This window comes from Anoplopoma fimbria, chromosome 3, assembly GCF_027596085.1.
Source record: "Anoplopoma fimbria isolate UVic2021 breed Golden Eagle Sablefish chromosome 3, Afim_UVic_2022, whole genome shotgun sequence".
In the NCBI taxonomy this organism is placed as follows: domain Eukaryota; kingdom Metazoa; phylum Chordata; class Actinopteri; order Perciformes; family Anoplopomatidae; genus Anoplopoma; species Anoplopoma fimbria.
The window spans coordinates 23,036,774-23,064,593 of NC_072451.1; the positions used below are offsets into that span (position 1 = coordinate 23,036,774).

At 39.7% G+C, this 27,820-nt stretch overlaps 2 protein-coding genes across 3 annotated transcripts; both read right to left on the reverse strand.

Annotated features, from left to right (window-relative positions):
* Positions 1 to 3,511: 3,511 nt before the first annotated feature.
* On the reverse strand, positions 3,512 to 19,794 carry LOC129114094 (lysine-specific demethylase 4A-like). 2 transcript variants are annotated; one of them, XM_054626614.1, is made up of 23 exons: positions 19,589 to 19,794; positions 18,256 to 18,417; positions 17,970 to 18,145; positions 17,690 to 17,804; positions 17,332 to 17,525; positions 17,018 to 17,067; positions 16,823 to 16,926; positions 16,571 to 16,708; positions 16,198 to 16,406; positions 14,856 to 15,022; positions 14,027 to 14,712; positions 13,426 to 13,533; positions 13,102 to 13,216; positions 12,679 to 12,854; positions 12,122 to 12,335; positions 11,617 to 11,696; positions 10,001 to 10,056; positions 8,892 to 9,000; positions 7,721 to 7,912; positions 6,020 to 6,190; positions 5,766 to 5,885; positions 5,061 to 5,153; positions 3,512 to 4,923 (listed from the first exon to the last, which is right to left on the reverse strand). In XM_054626614.1, the coding sequence occupies exons 2-23, from the start codon at positions 18,394 to 18,396 to the stop codon at positions 4,786 to 4,788; spliced, it is 3,552 nt and encodes a 1,183-aa protein (XP_054482589.1). In that variant the 5' UTR covers positions 18,397 to 18,417; positions 19,589 to 19,794; the 3' UTR covers positions 3,512 to 4,785. The 2 variants fall into 2 exon arrangements, with proteins under 2 accessions (XP_054482589.1, XP_054482588.1); XM_054626613.1 differs by having other exon boundaries at positions 13,102 to 13,219.
* A 904-nt stretch (positions 19,795 to 20,698) lies between these two features.
* On the reverse strand, positions 20,699 to 27,443 carry LOC129089022 (protein ABHD8-like). Its single transcript, XM_054596339.1, is given in 6 exon segments — positions 20,699 to 22,995; positions 23,121 to 23,337; positions 23,469 to 23,568; positions 23,571 to 23,638; positions 23,756 to 24,589; positions 27,106 to 27,443. Coding segments are annotated over 5 exon segments (1,410 nt in total). The 5' UTR covers positions 24,580 to 24,589; positions 27,106 to 27,443; the 3' UTR covers positions 20,699 to 22,794.
* Between the last annotated feature and the right edge of the window lie 377 nt (positions 27,444 to 27,820).

The following is a 27,820-nucleotide window of genomic DNA, read 5'->3' on the forward strand; positions in this document are numbered from 1 at the left end:
GACCATAACCAAAGATGACGATGGACAAAATGTCAAACTCGATGCTTTAAAATCGCAGTTCACAATCAATGGGGGACGTCCCAAACACTACAACAACTTCCTATTTAGTATCTACGTTTTTTAAACACATCAAGAAGAAACAAAACATAAGCCTGAGGAATGCAGATCCAATATGCTCTCGACTTTAAGGTCTGTTTTTGTCTCCACCAACTCCTGAAGCAAATATCTGCCTCTGGAGCAGCTATGTGTTTCATTGGGGTCATTATCTAGTTGCTAACTTTGCCTGCAGTTTGATGCTGGACAGATAGCAGCATACAGAATATTTTGCATGGTGCAATAATTGACATAAATGACAGCTGTTAGAGTAAACCAAAACAGCTCAGAGGTGCTGCGTTAAACTAAAGTAATGAGCTGAAAGAGACTCAAGAACTCAACAGTGCAAAAGGTCTGATGCAGATGACGACGAATCAGAAAGCAAGAAAGAGAGCAAATATTTGTGGTTAATATATACAAAGATGTGGTGAACACTGACTATTCAGGGCATCTCAGACTACAACATTCACAATCTTTATACACAAATTAATAATAAATGAATTGGGTTTATCCAACCCTTAAATATAGCACAGCAAAGGCTAAATAAATCTTACATTTGAGTTGACTCCTGTTTGTAGCTTTATTTTTAGACTACGTTACGTTACAGTCATTCAGCAGACGCTTTTATCCAAAGCGACTTACAATCAGTAGTATATTACATATCATTCACCCATTCACACACTGATGACAGGCTACCATGCAAGGTGCCACCATCAGACTCTAACTAACATTCATGCAACATCCAGTCCACACCGATGGCAAGCCTTCGGGAGCAACTTGGGGTTAAGTGTCTTGCCCAAGGACACATTGACTGCCGAAGCCGGGTATTGAACCACTAACCCTCTGATTGGAGAACTACCTTGCTCTCCACTACGCCACAGCCTCCCCAGACTAAATGCCAGAGTCTAGTTAAATAGGCTATAGGCAAACTGGCATGACTCTTGGAGGAATTCACATGACAGTCAGTGCATGCATCATATGTGTTGAGTAGTACTTAACCACACAAAAGCATTTTCTTTGAATTCAAGCTCCAACAGCGACTGCTGATAATAGAAAAACTGGCAATCATGGTATTTTTTTACATGTATTGAAATTTCATAGAAGTTCCAAATCTTAAGGTTTTTTGTAAAAATGTCCATATTTATTAACTACAATTTCGTACACTGTAGCTTTGACTTCCCACCACCTGGCAGAGGCTCAGGGGGATGGAGGCAAGCAAAGCAGCTCGAGCTGGCACCATCACCCATCCGTCAACAGCTGTCATGATCCTGTGTAGATCCGTGTTGGATGGTTGGGGAATCTGGCTGCAGTTCGTTTACTGACAGTCTTTATGCCTGTGTGTGTGCATGAGTGAGATACCTATCCGTCCATCTCTGTAACAACATAGGTTGGTGCTTTCCTGCCACACGTCTGTGTAGTGATGGGCTTTTCTCTCTGCCATCCTATCTAAGAGCCTGCCTTGATCCATTTCATGACATTAAATGGAGATACAGTACATAGATTGATGGTAAACCCTGGACAGGTTGCCAGACTATCACAGGCCTAACTGTAGCATGCTAACACCCTCACAATGACAATGCTAACATGCTGATGTTTAAAGTGTATACTGTTCACCATCTTAATTTAGCACATTAGCATGCTAACATTTGCTTATTGGCATTAAACACAAAGTACAGCTCAGGCTCATAGGGCAAAAATATTTGGTAATAAAAGGACAAATTAAAAGTTTGACCTGATTGTGGCACTATGTGATATATCAGGTGTTCACCCTGACAATGAATCCGAAAATTCAGCATAAATGTCTCAAATTTCATGAAAATCCATCCAGTGGTTTCTCAAGATATTTCGAACTTAACACTAAAAAAAAAACCAACCTCGTGGTGGAACAAGAGGAAAAGTCCGGGGTCAGCAAAATATTTATAAAATTCTATGGCATTCCATCCAAAATACCAGCCGACTGACGACCAATAGACCAACCGACATTGCCATTCATAGAGCAATGTCACAAGCCAACCAAGAATGGTTTCACCTCAAAGCAGGGGAATTTGTGCACTGACGCGTCACTGAGGTTTCTATTTCTCGTAATAAGTGATGTGGAAGTAGTAACAGTGGGGGCAAAAGCACAGCATGGAAGTGAAGATGGCAGGATGTTGGTTCTCATTTCTCACCACCAGCCCACAAGAAAATGACCACAACCAACCAACACACTTTGATCAAACCTTAAGCAAAATTTGAAGGTTACAGTAATGGGAGTTTACGTGACATGAAACTGAAATGGCACTCTTGTGGCATTTCCTTAAAGTGTCGCTCAGTTGGTTACAAAACTTCCCCAGAGGCATTCAAAGGAAATTTCATAAAGTTCAGGATGGCAACTTGATTCACGCTAGACATTTCCAAATAACTATTTACTTCCTCTTGGCACACAAATGATTAATGTACCAAACAGACAACCCATTGTCAAGCGGTAACTCACTGTAAAGAGCACTCTGTGTTTACTAGCCATGTAAGCATTGGCACATGCTAGATCTCGTCAAGGGAGGGCTTTAAAAAAACAGTGTCTGTAAATATAATATTTCAGTTATTGTTGTTTTTCTACTGTTTCTTATTGCTTATTTATACTTGTTTTTTTATTTCATTTTTATCTCGTCTTTCTTTTACTATGTCTCTTGTGTGCACTTTACTCTATGCTGCTGTAAGCTTGCAAATTTCCTTTTTCCTAACACAACTATTATGTAAACTCAAGAGATCGCCATCATTATAATATAACTTCTGCTTTACTGTGTTGTCGGACTGATAAGGCCTTGAAATTCTCAAATTAATCTTCTGTCGTAATGCAGACCTGCTCTATGACAAAGACTTCTTCTTGTGATGGTCTGGCTTTAGTGGGATGCAGTTTTTCAGATGGACACCACTCAACATGCTTAACTGTAAACTCTATTGCAACCACCAAAGTATCAGTGTGCACAATAGTTGAAGGTTAAAAGCCGGACAACTACCATGTTAGTGTCTTAAATAAGTTGACATATTTTTGTCAGACTATAATTGAGCTCTAATAAATCTGGGACGTCAAATAACCTGAAGTTCATAGAGGTTTTAAGGGTGCAGTGACACATAGAGCCAGGAGCCATCCATCTAGTCAAAATCCAATAGTGGTTTCCAACTCACAAAGGTCGTGCTGCTCTTGCACAGCTGCTAGCCCTCTGGCTGAGACATCCAACACACAAGTTCAAACACATGAGAAAGGCAAAAATGCAGATAACAGCCTGGGGAAAAACTGTACTGGTTCTAATATAGAAATACTGACTGGATCTCAGCACTCTGATCGACTCATCCGGTATACGGTGCACGTAGAAAATAAGTTAATTATAGGGTACTTTTCTTAATCCGAACAAAAAGGACTCAGAGAAAACTTTTTTAAATGATTCACTTACCGCTTTTTCATTTATTTGTGATCAAACTAGAACCTGGTTACAATGTTCACCTCTAGAGCTAGCATTTAAAAAAAAAAAAAAGAATCAAATCTTAGTTGTGGCCATGTGTCGAAAAAAATGGTAAACCTCCTGAGGCAGGAGGCAAAAATAAGTGCTTTTCGTTTAGAGAAGGATTTAAATCAGATTAGCATTCACACCCTTCAATCCCAATACAGGAGAAGAGGTTGAAAATTTAAACAGGGTATATGAAAACCTATCAATATAATAAATATAAATACATCTTAGGTTTTCTTCAGATTGTGAAAAGGACATGACAAAAATAGCTTTGTTCTTAAACTCAGTGCTCTCGCATAAATAAAGTGTAATAATAATTAATTACAATAGTTATAATAAACCTTAAGCTTTACAAAAAACAAGGTATGCGTGGCCCTTTGAAATGTAAGGCTTGGGCCTTTGAATCATGTCTAGTTTTCTTCTATCTTCACAGTAGATGCACGTTGACACACCAATGAGAAGCAATACCTCAATCATACATGCATCGCATTACATGATTCATAGGTACAACCTGAAGATGTGTCAAAAGGTGACCTTGAGATATTATTTCATGTCTTTGGGGTAAAAACTTAACACAGGTCTAGATGAATCCAGTTGTTTTTGTAATCAACAGCTGATTGGCTCATAAATTAAATTGATCCAAAATGATGCTTCCTTTAAATCCTCATTCACAAGCATCATTTTTTATCACTGCAAAATATGATAAATTATTATGAAAATAACATAAATCAGTATGTCAAGAGCAAACGGTCATTCAAAGAAGAACTGTCACACAATTAAGATCAACTGCCCATTGTATAACGTGTAAAGTTTCCTTTTCAGCTGGTAACTGTGGTGGTCGAGAAAAAATATATCTTGCCTCAATCAGATAGTCCATCCTTTTTCCATATTTAATAATCCATTAATGGCTTCTACCTGAGAAAAGAAAAAACTAAATGAACTGGAGGAAGAAAACAATCTACAGTGTGATGGGAAAGACAGGTCAAAGAATATTATTTAATGCACACAAAAGTCATTTAAAGTCCCAGCCGTAGTTTATAAATATGTAGCCTGACAGGCAGTGGAAGAAGAGGAAGAGGAGGGGGTCATTCCTATCAGCAGTAGCCAGAAACAGAGAGGCCAGACCCAGAAACAAAGATCTGGAGCTGCATCTCTCTGCGGTGAGTTGATGAGGTGGAGAGCAGGATGGAGAAAACGGAAAGGGATGTCACTCCATGATGGCGCGGTAAATGACGGGCTCGATGTAGTCCTCTCTGTACCGAGAGTTGATCACCCTTTGCCTTTTGGAGCTCGGTTTGACGTCGGTCTGTGAGAAGAGCTCAAAACGCATGTCTGACGCCACCGACTGAGGACCAAACATCAGAAATAGAAATTAGTGCTTTTTGCAGATCACAAACATAGAATAAATGTTATATACACACACGTTTGTTTTAGCGTGAAAGATTCAGAGACCTTCTGATAAAAAGGGGGATTGTACGTTACCAGTCGTGACTTGACTCGTTTGGGAAGATTCTCATCCAGAGTGTAGATGTCTTCTCGCTTGACAGTGAGTTGTGATCCGTCCTCAAACTCCACCTGAATGTACACACACACACACACACACACACACACACACACACACACACACACACACACACACACACACACACACACACACACACACACACACACACACACACACACACACACACACACACACACACACACAGTAAGTGAAACCACTAATGTACATATAATGTGCATGAAAATTCCTTCTACCGCCATGTATTTTTAGGATTGCTGCTTTAAACTGTTTCTTTATTACATTTCAAGCACTTTACTCACATGCTGCAATAAATCAATACATTCACATTTTATATAACTGTTTAATTGGGTAATAAAAAGACAATAATATGCAGGCTGTCGCGTCACATCATAATTTCTGTCTCATAGACCACCAGCCAAAACTACTTAATTGAAGCATTAAAGCGGTTCCATTTAACAGATCACATATTGCTGAGCATGCTTATTCATTGTTAATGAGTCCAAACTATTTTACTTTTTCCCCCACACAAGATCACCCTCATCTTAAGGCTGAGAAACCCAACTCTCTGATGTGGTTTGAACAAACTGAGGAAGCCCGTTAGAGACAGTCTATGCAAGTCAGTTTCCAGTGAGACAGAAAGAGAGACATAAAGGAGGATTTACCAGGTACATGGGGATGGAGTGCGACGCAATAAACTTGGCTCCATATATCAACCCATCTGTCCATCGCACTTGAACAGCATCACCGTTAGCGGGTGGACCGAGCCGGACGCAGTCACGGTTCTGATAAGAGAGGGAATGGTTAACTCAGACTTTGTATTAGTTTAGAAAACTTCTCTAAACAGGGAACTTAAATGACATCAGCTTATACATTTTTACACTTGACAGGGTAAATGATTAGAAGCAACTCTATTAACCTCGATGTCTTCTGGCAAGAGGTTGTCGCTGTAGGAGCCGTCGTCGAACACCACCTCGTAGAAGGTGGCTGTGGTCAGCTCCACCACCTCGCTGTGGTAGTAACGGCCGTTTTTGTATTTGCATATCACCCTCTGCCCAACTGCCAGCTCACGCATGGAAGCCTTGTTGCGCTGGTGGACATAAACAGAGTTAATCTAACGGCCACATGCGAGATAAGTCATTGTAGAGCAAAATAAACAGCACGAGTCTGTAAAGATAACTCAGCGATGATTAGTCTACTGTAATGACGAATACAATATTCGTTTAGCAATGGGTACCCGAGAAATTATACCGCTCTCTGCTTTAACTTACAATATGCTTTGTGGTCACATAGCTCAATACCAAAACAGCGCCAAATAAGGTATTTCTTATCCATCTTCTCAGATGGGAAATAAATATTATATTAAAATTAAAATGTGACTTAGAAAATTATACGTTAAATGTCACATTCTATAAAGCACAAAAACAAACTGCATGCTAAACAGTATTGTAAACAAACTTCAATTATCAGTGTAAAATGAACAAACATCTAGAAGGTATCATTTATTGAGCAGTGGCAGTAACTGTTGGTATACAAACGTAATTGCTTAATCATAAAACAAAACAAATAAATATTCCTCTGACATACTTGACATGTCTGGAATCTGATCTTAGAAGATGTAACTAAAATCTGTAAATGAGTTAGCATTTTTGCATTTCCGGTTCAATGAGCTCAATGGGTGTTTTGTTAGATGCCTGAAATAAAGTCCATGGTAAACACATTTTAAGAGGTTTTAATGTTTTGTTCTACCATATAGATTATGTCAGTAAATACCTCTTGAGTTTTGAAGCTATTACATATCTTAAAAAAGGCGATTACTAACAAGTGGCTATATGAAACAAATCATCAAGCTGACTCACAGCCTTGTTGTGTATACTTCGACCGTGATGTAGTTCCTTTACAACCCAATTTTAGATTTTTACTTCTGGCATTACATTTGGGCTTAAAAAAATAATAATCCAAAAAGGTGGCGTTTCTTTTAGTGGAGAACATATTGCTGAACAAAACATGTCAGTATCATAATCTGTTTTCCACAGAGCTTATTCTCTATAATAAACCAAAATCCAATGGAAGAGTCCATTTAGCTTTTTGTAGAGGGAACCAGAGTGATGCTTACTTCCAGGGTTGGCCTAGAAAAGTATGTTATGCCTGCAGCACTTTATTAAGCTATTTGTTTAGGCCTGCTGATTAAGCCAAACTGATTACATGGAAGGAAACTTTCTTTGCAATGAGGAAACTAAAAAAAAAAACACTTAAAACTTACTTTTTGAATTTTTAACATTAGTGCCATTTTTCGGATAGAATAGAAAAAAGAAGAAAAAAACAATTAAAAGTGAAGTTAAAGTTAACTATTTTTCAACATGCATCTCAGAAAAGAAAAAGTACACTAAAAAAAAAACAAGCTAAGCAGTGTGATCATATGGAGAGCAACCAGTTAGTGTGTATCATGTTCATTGGCTTTTTCTTTGATACAACAGGAATTACTCCAGCTAACTAAATTTTACTTAAAAAGAAAACAACTAAATCCAAACACAGCTTTGCAAGATTATGCATGTAAAAATGATGTGACCTTTTGCATCTAATTAATTACTACTGGCCTGACCGTGTTCCTCTAGGTTACCTCTGGTATGCTGGGCGCTTTGTGTCTGTGGCAGGTGATGAAGACTATGAACGGCCAGTCATCTGGGTGCATCAGCATTCCAGCTGCCTGAGCGCAGGTGGGGTGAAACGCCGTTGAGCAGCGCCCGTGGGAGCACTGGACACAGCAGCCATTCACCTCCCTCTTCATCCGTTTCCTGCAGTATGCACACTTCTACCAGAGTGACAAAGACAAGCGTGGATGTGGTATAGCGGTCAAGAAGAAAAGTTACGGGTTACAGGTTCAAGCAAAGGAAGTACAGGGGAAGGAAAAGAGGAGAAAGGAAACAAGCCAAATGGGGAGCATGAGATGAAAAAAGATTACAAAAATAAAAGTTATCAAAGGGGGTACAAAGCAGGCAGACCCAGACACGAACTGGAACACAGATATGTTATGAAGGATATTACGCAACTTCCTTTTGGTAATTTAATAGTGTTCTGACATCATAAGTACTTATTTAGAAGTAAATCCATTGAGATCAAGACCTATGACAATGGAGACAAGGCCAACCATTGTGAACAATGGCCAGCTTTAATTCCAGACTGAACATGACTAATGCACAAGCATACTCTGTTTGCCTTCAACATTGTCTTCAAGTAAAAAAAACAAAAAACTGTGTATTATGCCTGAAACAAACAAACAAAAATATATATATATCATAGGTGGTCAGACTGTCATAACTCCATTACGTAGTTGAAACAGCATCCATTCTTCAGAAACCTGCGGTGGCCAGATCGAGAAGTGGGTAACAGCCAACAGGCGCCACAGTAGTTTCACTATGGTGAAAAGCCTGTCCTCAGTGAGAACCACAAACAGATACCATTAGAGTACTACTCTGTTTACCAATAATCCAATCTGTGTATGGGTCAAAACTACTTGGCAGGGGGAAAATAGACCCGACTCATATTGCCATAAATAAGTGGATAGGTATTGTGATGATAGTGAGATAGAAAAGATTAATTGCAACCACACTAAATGCATTTATTGTACGTCAATGATTATTCCTATTCAAGTACTTGAGAACAATTTAAGAATTCTGGCACATCAAATCAACAAGTATTACCTTTATGCCTACGGCTACAGAACAGGTCTCCTATTCTAAATCCCTTTAGTTAGACTTAAATCTAGAGCAGATAACTGTAGTGAGTCTTACCAGTTTGAACCGAGGCAGTGGGATTGCAGAGAGGTCAACGGGGCCACGCTCAGTGATGTTGACAAAGCGAGCTTCCAGCACAGTGATTGCACATAGCACGTGAACCCACCTGGGAGAAAGGCAAACATTAGGGAGATTTAGAACAAACAATTCAATGTCCAGGAAGCAATGTTTCTAGAAATGTAAGAGCATGTATTGAAGAATGTGGTTACACAGTGAGACAAGTAAACATTATATGTAGACATCAACTTGTAGTCCCAACTACAAGACATGTTAATGTCTACATATGAGGTGTAAGAAAAACAACTACAACTTTTATAACAACTTGTCGACTCCTTCTTAGGGCTGCTGTAGGCAACCAAAGAAAATCTCGGTCTACTGAAATTCTACCTACTCTTCGACCATCCGATTGGTTGATGGTGGAAAAAGAATCTCTAGTCATCTCTAGATTAACTAAATCAACCACAGTCACTAAGTGCACTCTTCCTGGTAGCCTAAATTCATTACAATAAACATCAAATGCTATTTGCAGCAAATCAAATTATGTTTAACCTAATTATTTTATACTTAAGTGATAACGTGAGAGACAAAAAGCCGACCAGCTCGCACGTGCCGATATTCATTTTTTAATATCCGCACCCACTGGACTCGCAAAAACATTCGTTAATCAAATCGATCCTGACACAACCGGCAATCTACTATTTACGCATTATAGAAGTACAAAGGGACAAATATATATTTAGGGATGACATTTTTGATATATCATAAATATTAACATTGTGTTCAGTTAAAGAATGAATAAATATGATCGCACTTCCTGCCCTATAAAACCAAACTCTCTTTCACTATATAACTAATAGCTATTTGGTTTCCGCATAAGACTGATGCCTCACTGTTCAGTAAGTCCTATTTCAATATATAGTATATGACATTTAAAGAAGTATTCTAAAACTCTTGTTTTATATCCTATGGTTCCAGATTAGAGACTCAGATTGCCATGACTACTATACATGTATGATGAAACTTCGAGGTTGGGTCGGTTATAGGGCTTCTGGTTTACAAATTCATGCACTGTATTGGCAGCACTATGGTCTGCTAGTATTTCTTACTTGTCATTGTTGGCTCTCTGCAGGGCGCCGCCTCTCAAGGAGCACAGACAGCAGTCCTGGAGGAATACAAACACAAAACAATATATTATTAAAAATACTAACTCTTGCAACTGACTCCTTTAAATTCATAACACCTAAATCCTGATGTCTGGAGATAGATATATATATATATATATATATATATTATTTATAGCTCAAACTGGCGATTACCCAGTCTCCTCTACTGGATCACATGGATAGGTTTCAGCTATATAAAGATCAATCTATTGTTAATCCTTTGTTTCACACAAAGCTACTGTGCACCTGGTTTGGCAGCTGTCAGGAACGCCCTACTGTACTCTCTTAAAACCTTCAAAACGGTGCCGCTTGTAACGGACTACTTCCATATGTTGTCGTTATATTCAAATCCTGTTCAAACTTTCCTGCCAAAACAGTTCTTGTTCGACACGCCTTTATCCACAGATATTACACAAACCACCGTGGTAAAATACACAAAATATTTCAGGAAAACTTTAAAAGAAATCAACTGGCTTGTTGGCTAGTAAGCCGAGTTAATAACACAAGGAATGGCTTGAACTCCTTAGTGAAAATCCACAGCAGTCAATGTCCTAATAATTTAATAATTTAAATGAAAATAATTCTAATTTTACAAGGAATATCTTACATCCTACAAAATACAAAAAATGGTGTCAAGCCAAGTCCATTGTGCTGTCACAATTTAATATAGAGTGACGCATTGCCCACTGGTGGTCAAAAGTGTTTGTGCCACATTCCTAACATGTTTCCTAACAACCCATTGTTCGGACCGGGCAGGACGGTTGAAAGCTGAAAGTTAGGAAAACAAATTCTCCAAACAATAACAAACACAAGAAAGGGACACTCACTGTCTCAGGACAAAGGAAGCGGCAGCATAAAGAGCCAACTTTAGAAGTGTAGCAAAAGCCGCTGTGGTTGTTAATTGTCATAAACTGTAAGTGCAGTAAAGGTACATAATGGTTTGTATTGTACTTTTAGGGTAAAATACAGACCAACTTTAAGATACTAGAGAAGCCTCATAATATTGTGCACATGCAAATACATTTTTGTTTGATGTTAAAAGCAACATAGAACTACAGTAAAGCAGAGATGCCTCTTATGATACTCACAATGGTGTCACAATGGTTTTAGCACCAGCAGCTGCTATTCACTTTAATTAAAAATAAATATATGTACTCTTAATGTTGCACCATGTGGTTTTCACGCTAAACTGTTCCTAGAACAACAGTTTTCCCAACTTAACACATTTAACCACAAAAATAAAAACCTGCAGACATTACAGACATTAATTCCAGGGCATTACATTTCATCTTAAAAAAACCCCACAAATTATTATTACTACTTTAATAAAACATTAGTGCATAACTCACAAATCTCTAGGCTTTTCCAACCAATTTTCCGGGACACTGGCCGTTATGACAGTGACCTTGATATTATTGAACGGCACCAAATGTTCTATAATACAAGGCGACCTGGTGCAGGGATACAGCAACTCTGTGGCAGTATCAATTTCATGAGAAATTCAAATAATTTAAATAGAAATAATGATTATCCATTAAAAGATAGCTAAATGAACTAACCTCTGTGGTGGCATCGGCCTCACAACGGGCGCACAACCAGTCGTCAAGTTCTGCTTCATCCCCAGACACACCGTAGCAACCTGAACAAGAACAGAACATGTCATCATTCACATCCTCATCCCACAGCATGGTTATTCGTCATACTTGGCGTGTTATCTTAGATAATTATCACTGATAAGTCATCAGGCTATCGAACGACCATCCAATTGCAAGTAAAACTAAACTAAATGAATTTAATTCAGCAAAATAATTCATTTCAGAAAGGCTCTAATGTATGTAAACGCTGTCTCAATGTCATGGTGCTACTGGCTGAATGATTTAGTGTAGAATGTGTTTGTGCATTTACCCATAATCCATTTATGGTCTTAAGGGATGGCTGTTTTAATAAAACTGTGTTTAACAGTAGTTTTAAACTGAAGGCTTAAATTTAATTTACCAATCCCTGAAGTGTTCTTACCACCTCATACTATAATAGATAGCTGTTCATCACAGAAAAGGGGCTTACTTGTATGTACGCGGACGCAGCACTGAGCACAGCTGACCAGCCGGCTGGTCCCGTCCTCTGCAACATGAGGGTTAGACAGCTGTCCCTCTCCGTTATCATTTGTCTTGCTAAATTGGGTGTTGAAACACATTTCAGGGATGAGTGGCTTGGACCAATGGCGGCCGCCTGGACGGTTCACCAACGTCACGCTGGAACTCCCACTATTGGATTCAGACTTCGGGGGAGAAAAAAAAAAAAAAAAGTCTTGGTGATTGTTATACGATAATCTGATTGGTCCAATCCTCACTGATTCACAACTATGTGAAAATGTTAACATTACTGTGGCCAAATTTATTATATAAACATATATCTATATATATCTGAAATGCATTTAATTGTGTCTGCTTCAGTGGTGGGTTGCCAAAAAAAAAAAAAAAAAAAAAAAGACAACTATTTATGAAATCCTAATAACTATGATCGTCCACTTAATATAGATGCAGAATGATGAGATGATAAGAACAAAAATACAAAAAACTTCATAATAGTTGTATTATTGTATATTAGCTTGTAGTTGTCACCTGATGGTAGGTGTAGAAGAGTAGGCAGATGGAGCAGTAGGGGGCCTGCTGTCCCATGCTCTTGTTGTACTCTCTCTCTGCCTGAGGGTTATATGGGCGACATTGCCACAGCTGGGTTAAAGGCTTTGCCCACTCCTCTTTCTCCTCTTGCTCAAACTCCTCGTCTATGTACTCTTCTACAGATAGGAGGATGGGATGAAGAACAGAGACGCAAGTGTGAATGAAGGAGGAAGATGGTGGTGGAAGAATGAGGATTTAAGCCATGTGAGTTCATAAGAAAAATAGGATGTATATATAATAACATGCGTAGAAATGATAATTAGAACAAGATCTAATATTATTACTATAAATATGAGTAAAGTAAATAAGTAAATAAGCTCCACACCACATACTACTACATTACGCAGGTGAACAACTGCGTACCATTGTCACTGTGCAACTCTCTGATTAGAGGGTGATGACGGGGCAGCTTGCAGAGCTGGGCCTGCTGCTGATGTTTCTTCACAGCTGACTTGCAGTATGACTGCTCTTCTGACACCTGCTGGAATAAGAAGTGCATAGCAAGACAAAACTTCAGAGCAAGCATGATACTGCACCTGTAGCAATGAACACAACATCCAACATCAGTTGGATTGGAATATATCGTAAGAGATGTTGGGGGCTCTTTACTGGTATGCATACATTTCCAGATAAACATTGGGTCCATAGATCCCTTTGAGAATTTGGTCACAGCTAGTAAATACTTACGTGATGATTCTGAGGGATCACCTTCACTTCATCAAAGACAGGTTTCTTGACAGGAATGGTTTCGTTGAGGATGACAATGCCATTATCCACAAGGGGGGATTGGTTACTCTGTAGTTTGAACAGAATGAATAACATTTAACATTCAGGGAGACTTTGGAATAATACCTGATAAAGTATATTCTGCCACCAGAGAAATCTCCAAGAATGTTGTGTTACTAGAATCAGTAACACAACTGTGCTCAAAGAGACAAGTAGGCAAACATCATGCAAGGAAAACGCACCAGTAAAGACCACCAAAAACTCCTTTTCTTTAGTAACTAGATGCAACATAGTATTGTGAAGCAAAGACACAAATTTAAGAGCACTAAATAAAAACTTAGCAAGTCATATGTTCAGGAGATCACGCTAATTGAGATGATTTGGGGTTAAGTTGACAGAAAAGACAAAGCATGCTACATAGAAACATAGCCTGTGCTCAAACATGCATGTGTCATAGTGCACAGACAGGCAACAACAATAACACTTTAAAATGACATTCCACTTCTTGCATCTTTGACATGACTGTTAAGTCAATGAATGTTCTATTAAAAAACAAACGGACCTTTCGCTTGTTGTTCTTTGGGGCCTCCCTCACGGTTTTGCTCGTCTCTGTGGGATGTATTTGTGGCCAAGCAGCAGCAGAATTGCAGGTGGAATCAACTTCAGGCTCCTTCACTTCAGCTGGAGCCTCAGCGGGCATCGATATTTCAGGTTTGTCCTCCTTTTGGCCCTGCTCTACAAGACTCTCTGCTTCCGATTGATTCAGTGCTGCGTTGGTAAGAATAATCTTGGATTCTGGCTGTGGCGAGGACTGAACTTGTGTGTGTGATAATGTACAGGTTTTGTGCTGGAGATGACGGGCTTGATGCGCTCTAGCATAGCTGTGAACCTGCAGCTGTGTCTGAGACTGCTGCTGCTGCTGCTGCTTCTGCTTCTGCTGCTGCCGCTGCTGCTTTTCTATAGTGTAGCTTTGCACCTGAAGAGTTTCCTTTGGACTCAGAGTTCTGTGGAAGAGCAGGCTGGCTACCCCCATTTTGCGGGCCGGCTGAGCAGTGGCCTCAGTCCATGAAGGTGCTGCTGAAACTGATAAATATCCGTTTCTGAGCTGGGACTGAGACGAGATCGCAGGTGCACGAGTCTTGGTATAATGTGGGGGCCGCCCTACATCGCTGTTACTTTGGGTTAGGCTCCTATGAAATGGATCCAATAAAGTGAGCTTGGTTGGTGTGACAACCAACTTTGGTGGACCTGTAAATTTAATTAGAGATTTCCGTTAAGAAGGGATGGTGAAAAATGCACTTTCATGACACTTTTCTTTCTCCATATAAAATTTGCTCTTTGAGGCTTAGCTGCCTACAGGAAACTAAAGGGTAATGCACAAGGGATAATACCTTTAGTTCTCTTGCCATCTTGTGACGTAGTACGTGGAGGTATAAGGCTCAGCCTCGGACGCTTCCCATACTGCTCCGCATCGTCCTCATCTTCATCCTTGGGAACAACCTCCTCAGGTACTTCCAGACAGACTCTGTGTCTCTTGGTCTCTATCCTCTGTGTAGTGCTGAGGACCAAACAGAGAAACAGAGGACTATAAACTGCAGGAATCAAAACACAATTAGTTTATTCTGCTGCTGTGAAATGAAACCTTGTGAAATACCTCTTAGAACAAGAAATGTTAATAATAGAATTCAATACAATGCAAAATGCTGAATTGTTTGAGTTCCCTCTGGCAAGCCACTTCAACTGCTCTAGTAAAACGTATATGTGGCCAACAAAGAAGGAAGACTGTGGTTGTGCAGAGCGCTCTTCGGGTGCAACGGTGTCTCAAGCCGCTTTCATACTGGACAAAAACCCTATCACTGACCACTAACATCTGTTTTTTGTCTTCAGTGGGCAAAGTTACAATCTGCATTCATCCCTGGGACAAATTACTTTGCAGTCGTCACAGGTATTTATCAGCTCCAGTTCCAAACGTAAGTGAAGGAAACATGACACCCGGGTGAAGCGCTTATTTTAATCCCTTCACCCGTGTGATGCTGACGCGTGTTAAAGTGAATATATAATAATAGCATTAACAGGGATGTGGACAATTAATATAATTTATAAACGTACAAAACATTAAATTAATATGTCTTTCTAAAAGCCACCAGACTCCAGGCAGACAAGAGTAACTTTATCTTGCCGAAGCAAATTATACTGGGTTTTTCCTGTGTATGAAAAACATAATAATAATAATAATTCATATACAAGCTAATTTGGCAGGAAAAGGATAAATCTCTATATGAGTGGGTAGCAGGGCATTCCAGGAAACAGGGCCTTAGCATGTCCCAGATTATTAATAAATGAAAGCCAGGATTTGTTTTGTCTAGAGTAATTAGTACTGATTTCCTCTGCTGTAATTGGGATTTTAATCTGATATAACTTGCATTAAGCAATTATATATTGTATATTTTTGAGTACGTATTTTTCTAACAGGGTTCACAACTCCTTTTATAGAATGTGGAATAAGTAGCTTTCATGTACATTGCTTTACAAAAGGCAGACAAACAAGGTCATAGGGATGATTGTCTCCAGTCACTTTACAAGACTTTCCATGGCAGACACGCCGATGGGTGTTCCAAACAGAGAGCACAACATAATCAGGACTAATAAATAATCTATGTACTAAAACATTTTACTGTATAAACCATTTAAACAAATATACAAGAGCATTCATTAATGTAGGAAATGACCCACCTCTTTCGCTCCCCATCATCCCCACAGCTCTCCGTGGAGTTACTGATGTCAAAGGAATCCCCTAGGAACTCCTTCGCCTCTGGGGTGGGCCGTGTGTGGTCAATGGGTGACACATCTCGCCCTGCTAGCCACTGTTCATAGCGATCTGGTTGGAATTTCTTCACAAACACATCCATAGAAATCTTCACCATGTCTTTACGACAGGAGCACTAAAGGGAAGAGAGCAAAAAAGAGACAGTGATTCAAGGTGATAATGTTGCATGTAATCTATAAACATATAGTTGATTATATTGTATGAATGTATATGTTTACAATCGTACTAGCAAGATAAAATCTGATTCAAATTAGGTTATGTATGGTTTTTAATCCTCACCAAAACAGCTTGCTTGCCGTACTCAATCCATCTCTCTGTGGCGAAGTTGGTGGATTCTGCACAGTTGAAACCGTGGTTGAAACCAGCATGATAGGCATAGGGGAAAGTTACCATGAACTCACCAGCCTCCTGAGTAATCTTTTTGGGAGAGGTAGAACGTTTTTTCAGTAACTGCAGTTTACACATTTGGCTTGTTCAGTGGGTATGAAGAAAAGGCCCTCTGTTGGAAAAACAAAAATAATCTACTCGTACCTTTTCAAAGGGAATGCCGTACTTCTTTAGTATAGAGGGAGAGAGGAGCGTCATCTTGTGCCTTAAAAAAGCCTCGCAATTTTGGGAACTACCAGGAAAGAACCCTAGAAGGAGAGGTAACAGATGTTAAAGTCCATGAGAATGAACAGCCTGATAATATAAACAAGGAAAGATAATATTGGGTTTGTTTCTTACCTTTAGCCAAACGCTCCAATCGTTTCCCATGCTCTGGAGGAACACAGTACCTGCAGAGGTTCAAATTAGTCTTCTTAGTCACAGTAAACTGATATGGATTTATGCATGTACTATACAGTGTGGTGTCAGATTAGATTGCATTACTACATTGAAAAAGATGTTTTCAATTTCCCACATTTTTTCAAACCAAAGCATTCTGGGATAGAACACCCTGCTGCATAAATGCTATAGTGTCAGATTATTATAACAATTTTATAAGAATGTGTAAGAATCTATTGGTACATCGGATCAAGAAAAGAAGTTTGTGTCCTTACCATGATTTGGGCTCTCCAAAGTGCAAGTAGTTGATACTGTAGAGGTCCATGTCCTCAGTGTGCCATGCAAAGGTGGTCTTCCACATGCCAAAATACAAGTAGGGTGTATTAACACCCTCAATAGTGATGCCGCTTTCACATTCCACAGTATCCAAAATAGTGTCCAGATGGCAAATGTTCCATTCTTTGACGTCCTGCAGAAGTGGAGCAGACAATACAAAATCAACAGATGGGACTTGAAGCGGTGATAAACACCACTATGTTCAGTAATGTATCAGGTACACAGACAGCAATCGGAAAATCCATTAAAATCCATGAATATTCACTACAGCAACAATATCCAAGAATGTCAACTCACAGGGCCATACAGAGATCCATTAACATCGGCCCCGTATATGGGAGGGTTAAATGTCACGTTCTTCCAGTATTTCCTTTCCAGCTCCTCAAAGTCATCATAATGTGGACTACAGAACCTATAAAAGGCAGCAGTTAATTAATACCAACACCATAAACTAACTTTTACCATCATAAACTTAAAAATGCAGTTGGCAGCCTTCAATTGCAGCTGTAACAGATTGTCTGATAACTGATGAAAAAATGACTTTAATGGGGGGTTTTTTTATTGCTGAAATTCTTACTTGTCACTGTTGGCAATCTTGCGAAACTCTCTCACGGTCATGGACTTCTTCTGGATGTTGTATTGTGTGAAAAGGCCCGACTGACCCGTCACCACCTGCTGAATGGGTGCAGGGATCACCAAATCGTCTATATCGTCATAAGACTTTCTGGGTTTCCATTCCTTTGGTGGGACAATCTTGGAGGAGGAAAGTGGACAGTGCGTTACTGGCAACAAATATAATCCCATAACACTATAACGGCTTTGACAATGACCTGTGTGAACACAAGCAGTGTATCAGTACTTACTTTAGCCAGGCCTGCTTTGTGAGCTCCTTGGGACTCCACATATGCAATGTAGCGGCTGAAGTTCTTGAATTCCTCAGTTGTGGGGTAAAAAGTCATGATCCCCTTGGAACCATTGTTTTGGGAAATCACATCGGACGCCATCCCAAAACTTAATGGCGGCTCCTGCAAATTGTGAATGCGGAAATCGGTTAAATACATCTTAAATCAGCTATTCCATTATCCGTTTTCTACCAGAGACTGGTATCTTTAACTGGATCCTGCCTTATTTGACCTCCGCCCCTAACATTTTAACTTAATTGAACAATTGAAAACGAATATCTACAGTTCAATGATTCAACCTATGTTTAATAGTACTATAATGATATAGCATTGTATATTTCGGAACATTTATTTTTCAGAATTTCCAAAACTTAACCCATCTTTAAGTGGGCGCCACTTTAAAGCCATTAATTGCAAATGACTCCTACTTTATTATATTCCTAATAAGGTACAGCTGGTTCTGAATAGTAGAGAGAGTATAACTTAATCTAAATGTGTCCCTGTCACTGTGACGTGATGGCATACCTCTCCTCACTATGGCGGGGACAAGCCGGCCTGGAGGCTGCACAGGGACGGGGACAGCTATCACCGTCTCCGATTGGTTGAGCCTCCGTCTCTTTAATTCGGGCCCCACAGAGGAAGCCCAGCTAGCAACATTAGCTAATTTGCTAACTTGCTAAAGAAGCATTGGCTAACTTCTACAACGACTGTGCAGCTCATATAGCCTAGCATTAGCTAACCTGTTAGCATAATGTTTGGACTAGTATTCAAGTCCCATTTAACGTGAGCTCCGGTGACATAAGCACACGATAGCCCACATTAACATATACTACTGCACTTGGGATGAACTTGCCATTTTGCCATCATGGTGCTTAAGTGATAATCATAAGACAACTAAGGCTAGGTAGCCACTTGACGTTGATACCGTGATTGGATGGGACTACTTCCTGTCTCACAGAAAACATGTTAGCCGCGTTACATCCCTCCAAGATCACCGTGTGGTGGGCCGTCGGCACATGTGGATATAGCTAGCGTTAGCCTGCTCGTAGGTGCTGTCTAATTCATATAAACGAAAGTCAACAAGTGCTAGAGTTCACTTTTACGGACAAATCAAAACAGTGAAACTATCAGTTCCCAAGTCAGTGATATCGTTTCCAGGAAATAGCCTACACCCGACCCCTAGCATCGACATTAGCTGTGGAGCAGTTCCGGCTAGTTTAGCTATCAGATTAGCATTGAGAGTTTAGAAGCTAACGGAGGCAGCAGTTATATATTTCGACATGCAGATACTTACCACCTCCTCTTAGTTGGTTAAGACGGTATTCCTTTGCGTTGCAGATGTCTCGCAGTCAATAGAAAGAACAGATAGTGGCATACGGTGAAGAAGACAGCTTGCTAACTAAGCCCCCAGTGAATAGCTCACTATCCTCCATTACCACGTCTACGCATGCACACGCATCTCGGATTGTGTTTACCACAACACGCATGGGACACGCTCAGCCAATCAGAGGGCTGCATCTCTGGATGGATTCAAACATTTCATTTAATTCTCGACTTTTCGTGTTACTTCATTAGCCCGGGTATTGTCTATGTTTCTGCACCACAGATAATCTTTCCTAATTATTTTAAAAAAAATACAACATCTTCACCTATCCTCATAGCAGTATACCTAATTTAATACATTTCCCAAAATTCCATGTGAACGTTGTGAGCACTTTTGCCCAATATTCATTATTTTAAACTTGATTTCTTTCTTAAGTTTGTTATGTCATTTAATGTGATGTTATTTCATTTTTAGTATCTTCATTTTCTTTGTCAGTGCCAGAGATACTAGTATTCAACTGTTAACTGATTACCTTGTAATCAGAAGAAATAGATGGAAGAGTTGAAACAAGCAATTTTCTAATATTAATAAAAATGACATGGTTCAGTCATTTATATCTAGTTTTTTTTCTTCCAAACATTAGATTAATGTGCTAGTAATGTTTCAACTCTTCCATCTATTTCTTCTGATTACAAGGTAATCAGTTAACAGTTGAATACTAGTATCTCTGGCACTGACAAAGAAAATGAAGATACTAAAAATGAAATAACATCACATTAAATGACATTTAAGAAAGAAATCAAGTTTAAAATAATGAAAGCAAAATTATCATGGAATTTTGGGAAATGTATTAAATTAGGTATACTGCTATGAGGATAGGTGAAGATGTTGTATTTTTTTAAAAATAATTAGGAAAGATTATCTGAAAATACAAATGTGGTAAATTTTTGGTGTACTTTGCATTACTGAAATTCTGAAATTACTGTGATGCTGTTACATCCAACGCCCACTAAAGAAAAAGACAATATAATACTGCAAACAAACAAGCAAAATCACCTGTAGACTGTGAACATCGGTTTTATTTAATGCCAGGAAAGGCACATTCATACACTGAATCCAACTTTTTTGATAGGCTATATAATGTTATATGCATCTACATTCAGGCAGTGCATATTTTATGATTCCATGAATAAATGCAACAATAACATTAACACATTGATAACCACAAAAAGATATAGCACATATGAGCACTGACAATTTGTAAATGCACACTTTTAGCATAAGAGGAAGTACATGTGCACCCTGTTGTCCATACAGTTTTACTGACCTTTTACATCAAAAGAGACCTACAGTACATTGCATCAGCAGCAGTTGTTGGTTTTTGGAAAGTCCACAGAGAATATATAATGTGTTTGAGATGTCAGTGCCAAGTCAGTTTATTTCCATTCTACTTCTTTCTATTTTGTTCCAGTTGCATAAGACCAGTAATGTTGCATCAGCATCCTGTCAAAATGCATATATACCAGACCAGCATGGTCAGCACAAATGTCCCTCTTTTAAGGGGACTTTTTTGTTTGGCTGAGTCATAATCTTTGGACATCCCAGTTTCAAATCCACCAATTTACATCTTCTGCTTTTCAAAACAGTATAAACTATCCAGTCAATAGATACACTATGTCAGACTGTGCTTTTACTCGCAACTAACTGTCCCACTATGAGACAAAGCAGCACCCATCAATGAATGTCTTTCAGTGAGCATAATGTTTAGCTCATTCTTTCTGTCTGATACCATTAGATAAATAGGATGGACTGAAGAGTAGTACGGGAACACACTCAGCAGCTTAAAGCAGCCAATACATCCACAGTTTATTATGGCAGTTGCTGTTATTTCAATATAAAGGCAAAATAATACTTACACATTAAAAGGAACACTCATTTGATTAGAGAGAAGTGCACAGGGAATTTTTCAATATAAGAATATATTGCAACTGTCTGAAACAACCCTTTCACCTTTTAATATTCAGAACTCATGCAGGGCCTCAGTACTTGTATCCTTAGGATATTATATACTTTTGCAGAAATTGGCTGCTAGAATAAAGGAGGAGAACCTTTTGGCATCCATATTTGTTTACATCTGTTTTTGCAACCAGTTTACACAAATCTCTCATTAAATATTATTTAATTTTCATGCAACTGTGAATCGATAAATTGGTAACTTTGTGCTTAACATAGACACACATAGCTTTTCGGATTTAGATTTTATATAAGAGTTCAATATATACGGATAATATATTGCTGTAATTTTGAATGAGAAGAGCCACAGCTATTTATTGACAATAGCTGTGATTGTGAGTCTTCATGTTTGAAATGGTGTACACTTCATTGTATGAATGTGTTTAACGGATGGCTGGAATGCAGGAGAACAAATATATATATATTTTCGCTTTATGACAGATTTTTTATATGCATGTGGTGCAATTAGTAATTACATTTAGCATGTTTATCGGTATATATTCAATGTCTTTAACCCATGTCCAACTGTTATCCAGTCAGTAATTGATAATAAACTATTATTATCAACACTTTAGTTTTACCATAAGCTGTCCTTCACTATACTGGCAAATCAGCAATCAGATCTGTAATTCCTCAATTCACGAAACATCATTCAGCAAGTTTCCCACTGAATGCAGATGTATTATGGGCCCAACACTAAGTTAATAAACATTTTGTAAAGGTTGAACAGAAGCTCTTCACTACTTTACAGAATATTTAAAGTGAGGGAATTCACACACCATTTCATGGATTTTATGTTTTTTGCATCTTGCAGTAGTCAGTTCTTCGCCAGATACATTTCATACACACATCACTAATGGACATAGTCCTCCAGGTTTTGTGTAATTTTGCAAACATGACATGATGGAGCACAAACTGGTATCAAAAAGCGAAGCGGAAACTGACTGTGTATTTGCATCCATTCCTCTCACTTTATGTCCGTTCCACCATTCTCTGGTCGGCACTATGCCTAAGTCCTGCTTTATCTTGGAGCACCAGTGGCCATCTGCATCCTTAAGATGTGGCCCTGTGTATAACAGCTCTCAGCCTTGTAGCAGCCTTAAAAACACAAGCCTCAAAAGGCCTTCTGCTTTGTCGTGTAATAAAACTAGACTCTTCGTTGGTTATTTGTCCATAGGCTTATTGATTTTCAGCGTGTGGAGAGTGTCACTGAGAGCTGTGTCTGTCTTGATGCTGTCTTTTCTGGACATGTCAGGCTCCCATAGAAAGAACTCGTGGAGGAGGGTGTTGACGGTGTCGGGACACTCCATCATGACCATGTGACTTCCCTCCTCAATGACTTTAAGGAATGCAAACAAAAGGATCTAGAAAGGGAGACAAAATGAAGGCAGAACATTACAACAGGTAACCCTACAGAGCAAACACGGCAATTCAGATTGAATATCACATGATAAATCAGCACTCATTCACATATGAAGGTGTACTTCACCTCTGCCATGCGTTGGTCCTCATCCATGGGCACAAACTTGTCACACATGCCATGAACCAGGAGGATAGGCACAGTGAGCTCGGCATGGTAGACCTCATCGCCCTCAGGCCAGTACTGGCCACTCATCATGGCTCGCAGGACAAACGGAGACACATTGAAGGCATTGCCCTGCTTCAACAGCTGCTTCTCTTTGGCACCCTGTCGGGCAAATCCAGCCCTGAAGGTCAGAAAAATAGAGGAAGTTATTTGGTTAGGTTTTCTATGTTATTTTTCAGCGACAAGAGCAGTAACTTTGGTGTGTCATTGTCTCTGGTGTCAATTTTGGCACCATACAAATGCAGATCTTACTTGAGGAAGCTCCAGGCCAGACAAGGTGACAGACAGTGAAGGACACACGACGGCAGCTGGAAGATGGAACACAGGCTGGGCTCCAGAGCTGTGGGACCCCTCCATTGATCATCACCACCTTATGTACCAGATCAGGATATTCGTGTGCCAGGAAGGTGCAAAATGAAACTCTGGAAGAGATACAATGAGATTGGTACAGCATTGTTAAATAAAGCTTCATGTTAATCTCTACTAGATAGATTGATATGGTGAATGATTTATAACAAAAGCAGGCCACAAATCCTCACCCATATGAGTGGCCAATGAGAATGTTGCGTTTACGAGCATATCTCTTGAAGATGGCTCGAAGGTCCTCTGCAAGAGCATAAAAAGTATAAGCTGCTGCAATCTGCGGGGCGGTGCTGGCTCCATGCCCGGCCAGGTCAGGTGCGATGACCTCATAGCCCAGCCGAGAGAAGAAGTCCAGCTGGCTGCTCCAAATGTCCAGAGAACCTCCCACACCGTGCACGAAAAACAGCGCTACATCCGAGTGCGTCCCTTTGCAGCTCGAGATCACCCTCTTTGAGTCGATTTGCACGGTGCGCTTGGGCTTGCGACGGCGGCGGCGAGGAGGCGGAGCTGGTTTCTGTTCCCCGAGTGGGGAAGGTACTGAAGGAGGAACAGGGTTGGGGTCTGGAGAAGAGGGCATTTCTTTGTAGTCAGCCAGCTCCACCTCTACAGTGCTGCAAGGCTCCAGATCCCCATCCTGACACTGCAGTATCTCAGAGTGCAAAACATCACCGAGATTCTCAATCACCAGCTGGCCGTTGCGGTAGACTGTGATCTTCCTCTTGCAGTGGACGCTGCTGCCGGTATTGCTCTCGTTATAATCCTCAGGAGAGCTGTCATCATCATCATCATAGCCATCCTTCTTCTCCTTGCCTGCAACTTGCTCTTCGGTTACTACTGGCTGCCGCTCAGGGATGATGTGCCGTACTCGCAGGACTCTACCAGGTTTCACCTCCACAAACTCAAAACCATCAGAGGGTTCTGTTGACTCCAGGGGCAAGACTAGACTGGTAACCTTCCCAGTCAGGCAACAGAGTATTCCTTCAGTGATACTTGTCAGCATGATGCTTTCCCTGTGTAAACAAGATCACACAGACACAACAAAGCAGATCATTACTCAGATGCAGGTTTATGAAAAGGACAAAATGGAAAAATAGACAATGTTTAGGAAGCTTGTTACCCTACTCTAGCTTTTAACAACAGATTTATTTTCTCACAGTTTCAAACATATGCATTATGAATGCTTTCAGGTTTATTTCCTGTCGCAGTGTTTCAGAACGTCAAAAGCTCAACAGGAAGAAATTGTGTCCCAGCTTGTTTCCCACAAAATTGGACACAAGCTGTTTCCTAGCAACGCAGTTATAATGAAACAGTCTTCTTTATCCTATCATCAGACCACAGACAGTGTTGAGTAAAATGAAACACACTAAGAGCAAGGACAGCTTCAGTTGAATGGACTCAATACTGCTTTGCAAATTCAAAATACCATAGCCAGTATAAGTGCAGCTCCAACAGCCTTTGCAGAGCTCGACTAAAACACTCACCTGGGTGACAAAGCAGCAGTCAAGGGATCCAAGTTCATAAACAGACATCATCAAAACAATACTTGTGCTGTGCTACAGTTTCAATGTCAGTTACGACGGGCCAAGAACATTCCGACTTAGATGTTTGCTATTAATAACCCCTCCTTTCACATGGTCAGAACAAGGATATATATATAAATAGAAAACACCAATCATATGGCATGACTGTGAACTGTGCGTCTCAAAATGCATGATGGCAGTTTTCCAAGCTATACTGCTTCAAATAGAGATAAGTGGAAAACTATCTATCTTTTTCCTGCCAAGGTCCAGTCGCAACTGCATTTTAGCAGTTGTGCATATAAAGCATCATTAGTCTTAATTTCATACATAACCTACATTGGCTGGTTATCTCTAGGAAACAGAGTGGGGAGATTTACATCTATATGGAAGCCTAAGGCTTCCTTGTTTCCTGGTTAAGCAAAGTGAAACAGAGCACAGGTACTGCACATTACTGCCTTCAGGGCAGATTTCCCATTACTGCTCAAAGCATATCATAAGACATAGTCTTAGTAGTAAAGATCCTGGCTCCAGTCTTCCCTCTTAATATAATTAATAGGAATGCATAACATCTAGGACTCTTCAGATTATAAATACTATAAATGGATAATTATTTCACTTTAGTATGGTCAATATATACTCATCAAAATGAAATAGTCTTGTAATGCTTGCTGCTTCAGATGTCTGGCACTACAGTGAGGGAGAAATGGAGCTGGTTTACCTAAGCCTATCTCAACAGGGGGGGTTCATGTGGGCATGTGTCTGTGCGCGTGTGTGTGGTGTTGTTGTTGGTGGCAGGGTGGTCTGAAGGTCAGAACATCAAGTGCCATGCAGTTACACCCTCCACATACATACATACATACATATATACATATATACATGCATTTATATATATATATATATATATATATATATATATATACATATATATATATATACATATATATATATATATATATATATATATATATATATATATATACATACATATATATACACAGACATTTATATATATACATACATATATATATATAAATATATATATATATGTGATGGTTCTTCAATTTTGAAGCCATTCTGTTATTTTCTCATGCCCCATCAGCTACAGTGGTACAAGATGAGGCAAAATTGTCCACTGAGGAGAGTCCTAAACGGTGGTCACTCATGATAACGGTTTGTATTTTGACAATGCAGCAGGACGTCATCTGACCATGTTTAGAGGTTCGGATGACCCTGCCGTAGAGGTGCAACTACAACTCATTAACACAAAATGTTAACACTGACCAACAGCCCTGTTGTCTAAATCAGGGATTCTCCTCCTGACCTATATCCATCAACTCGATTTGAATATGACTGAGGGGATCGAGTGGACCAGTTTCTCAGATCCACAAACCCTAAAGTCAAAGGAGCTGAAGGTTACTCATCCATGGGATTTTTTTTGTCTGCATTGCAGAATATCTAGGTTGATATGTCTGCCAAGTTTTACAGTAACACACATTTGGTACACAGTGTGCTGATCTATTTTCACAACAAACTGTACAGTAGCCAATGGAGCTTTCTGACATGATGTCTGCACAAAATATGCGTACATTTGTAAAAGATAGACCATAATCACCTACTTTCTGTTTAAAAGGCCTAATGCACAAATGTCCTTAAGCTTAGCTTGTTCTACAAGCCTTTAAAATAAATATATCAAGCCAATTAATATCAATCCAGAAACAGCAGTAGTTGAGACAATATTACATTCATTTGACGAACACCATTGTGTATTGTTTGTGGGCTATTCACAATAATTAGTTCATGCCCAACGTCGCAGCACAAATTAAAAAAAAAAAAAATAGAAGTGAAGTGAAGAGGGTCATAATTGCTGCGGTTATATCATTGATAAGCCTGCTATTTTTGCTCTGTCAGAACATTGTGCAGCTGTTTATCGATGTTGATGACTACATCTGCCACAGAACATTATCTAATTAGACAACATAATGCAATAAAAAAAAACGATCCCTTACCTGCAGAATTACTGATGATTGAGGGTGATTAGAATTCTGCACCGAAAGATGAGGGCCGACGCAGCTGAGCTGAGAAAACGTTGCATTCGGTGCAACAATTTGTCTACGCTAGAGATGCTGCAAAACAGTAAACGCTTCTAATTGGCCTCATAAGACTATCACAGGTTGAATTGATGAGAATGCATGAATCCATACAAGTGGTGTGACTGCATCTCAATAAGCTACCCATAACGATAACAAACGGTGTTGTTCTCCCCTCAGCATCCACTGCGCACTCAGAGCAGACTCTCCCCAGCCCTGCTGTCCTTGTATCCGCAGCAGCAACCAGCAGTCTTCGGGCACTTTGGGCTTCTGAGTGGCAGTGGGGGAAGGCGAATAGAAGACAGCTGAACACGGCGAGGAGGCCAATGGGAGAGGGTTGTTTCCTTGTTGCCAAGGCTGACACAAAATAGCAAAAGGCGTGTGTGAGGCGTGCGTTTTCTGTTCCTCAGGCAGAGGAACAGAAAATGATCAACAAAAAAAACACAAAAGTCCATCTGATTATCTAAATTGGCGATCACGTGACCACGACCAGGCCTTTGCATGTGTGACCCAACATTTCAAATTCTACACCTGGGTTCAAACCCTCCTCACTGCATGGAAATAAACTGACACCTGGAGACTTGTTATGACAGTTGCTGCGTCACTGAAGGGAGACATGGCCTTTACGTTTGAA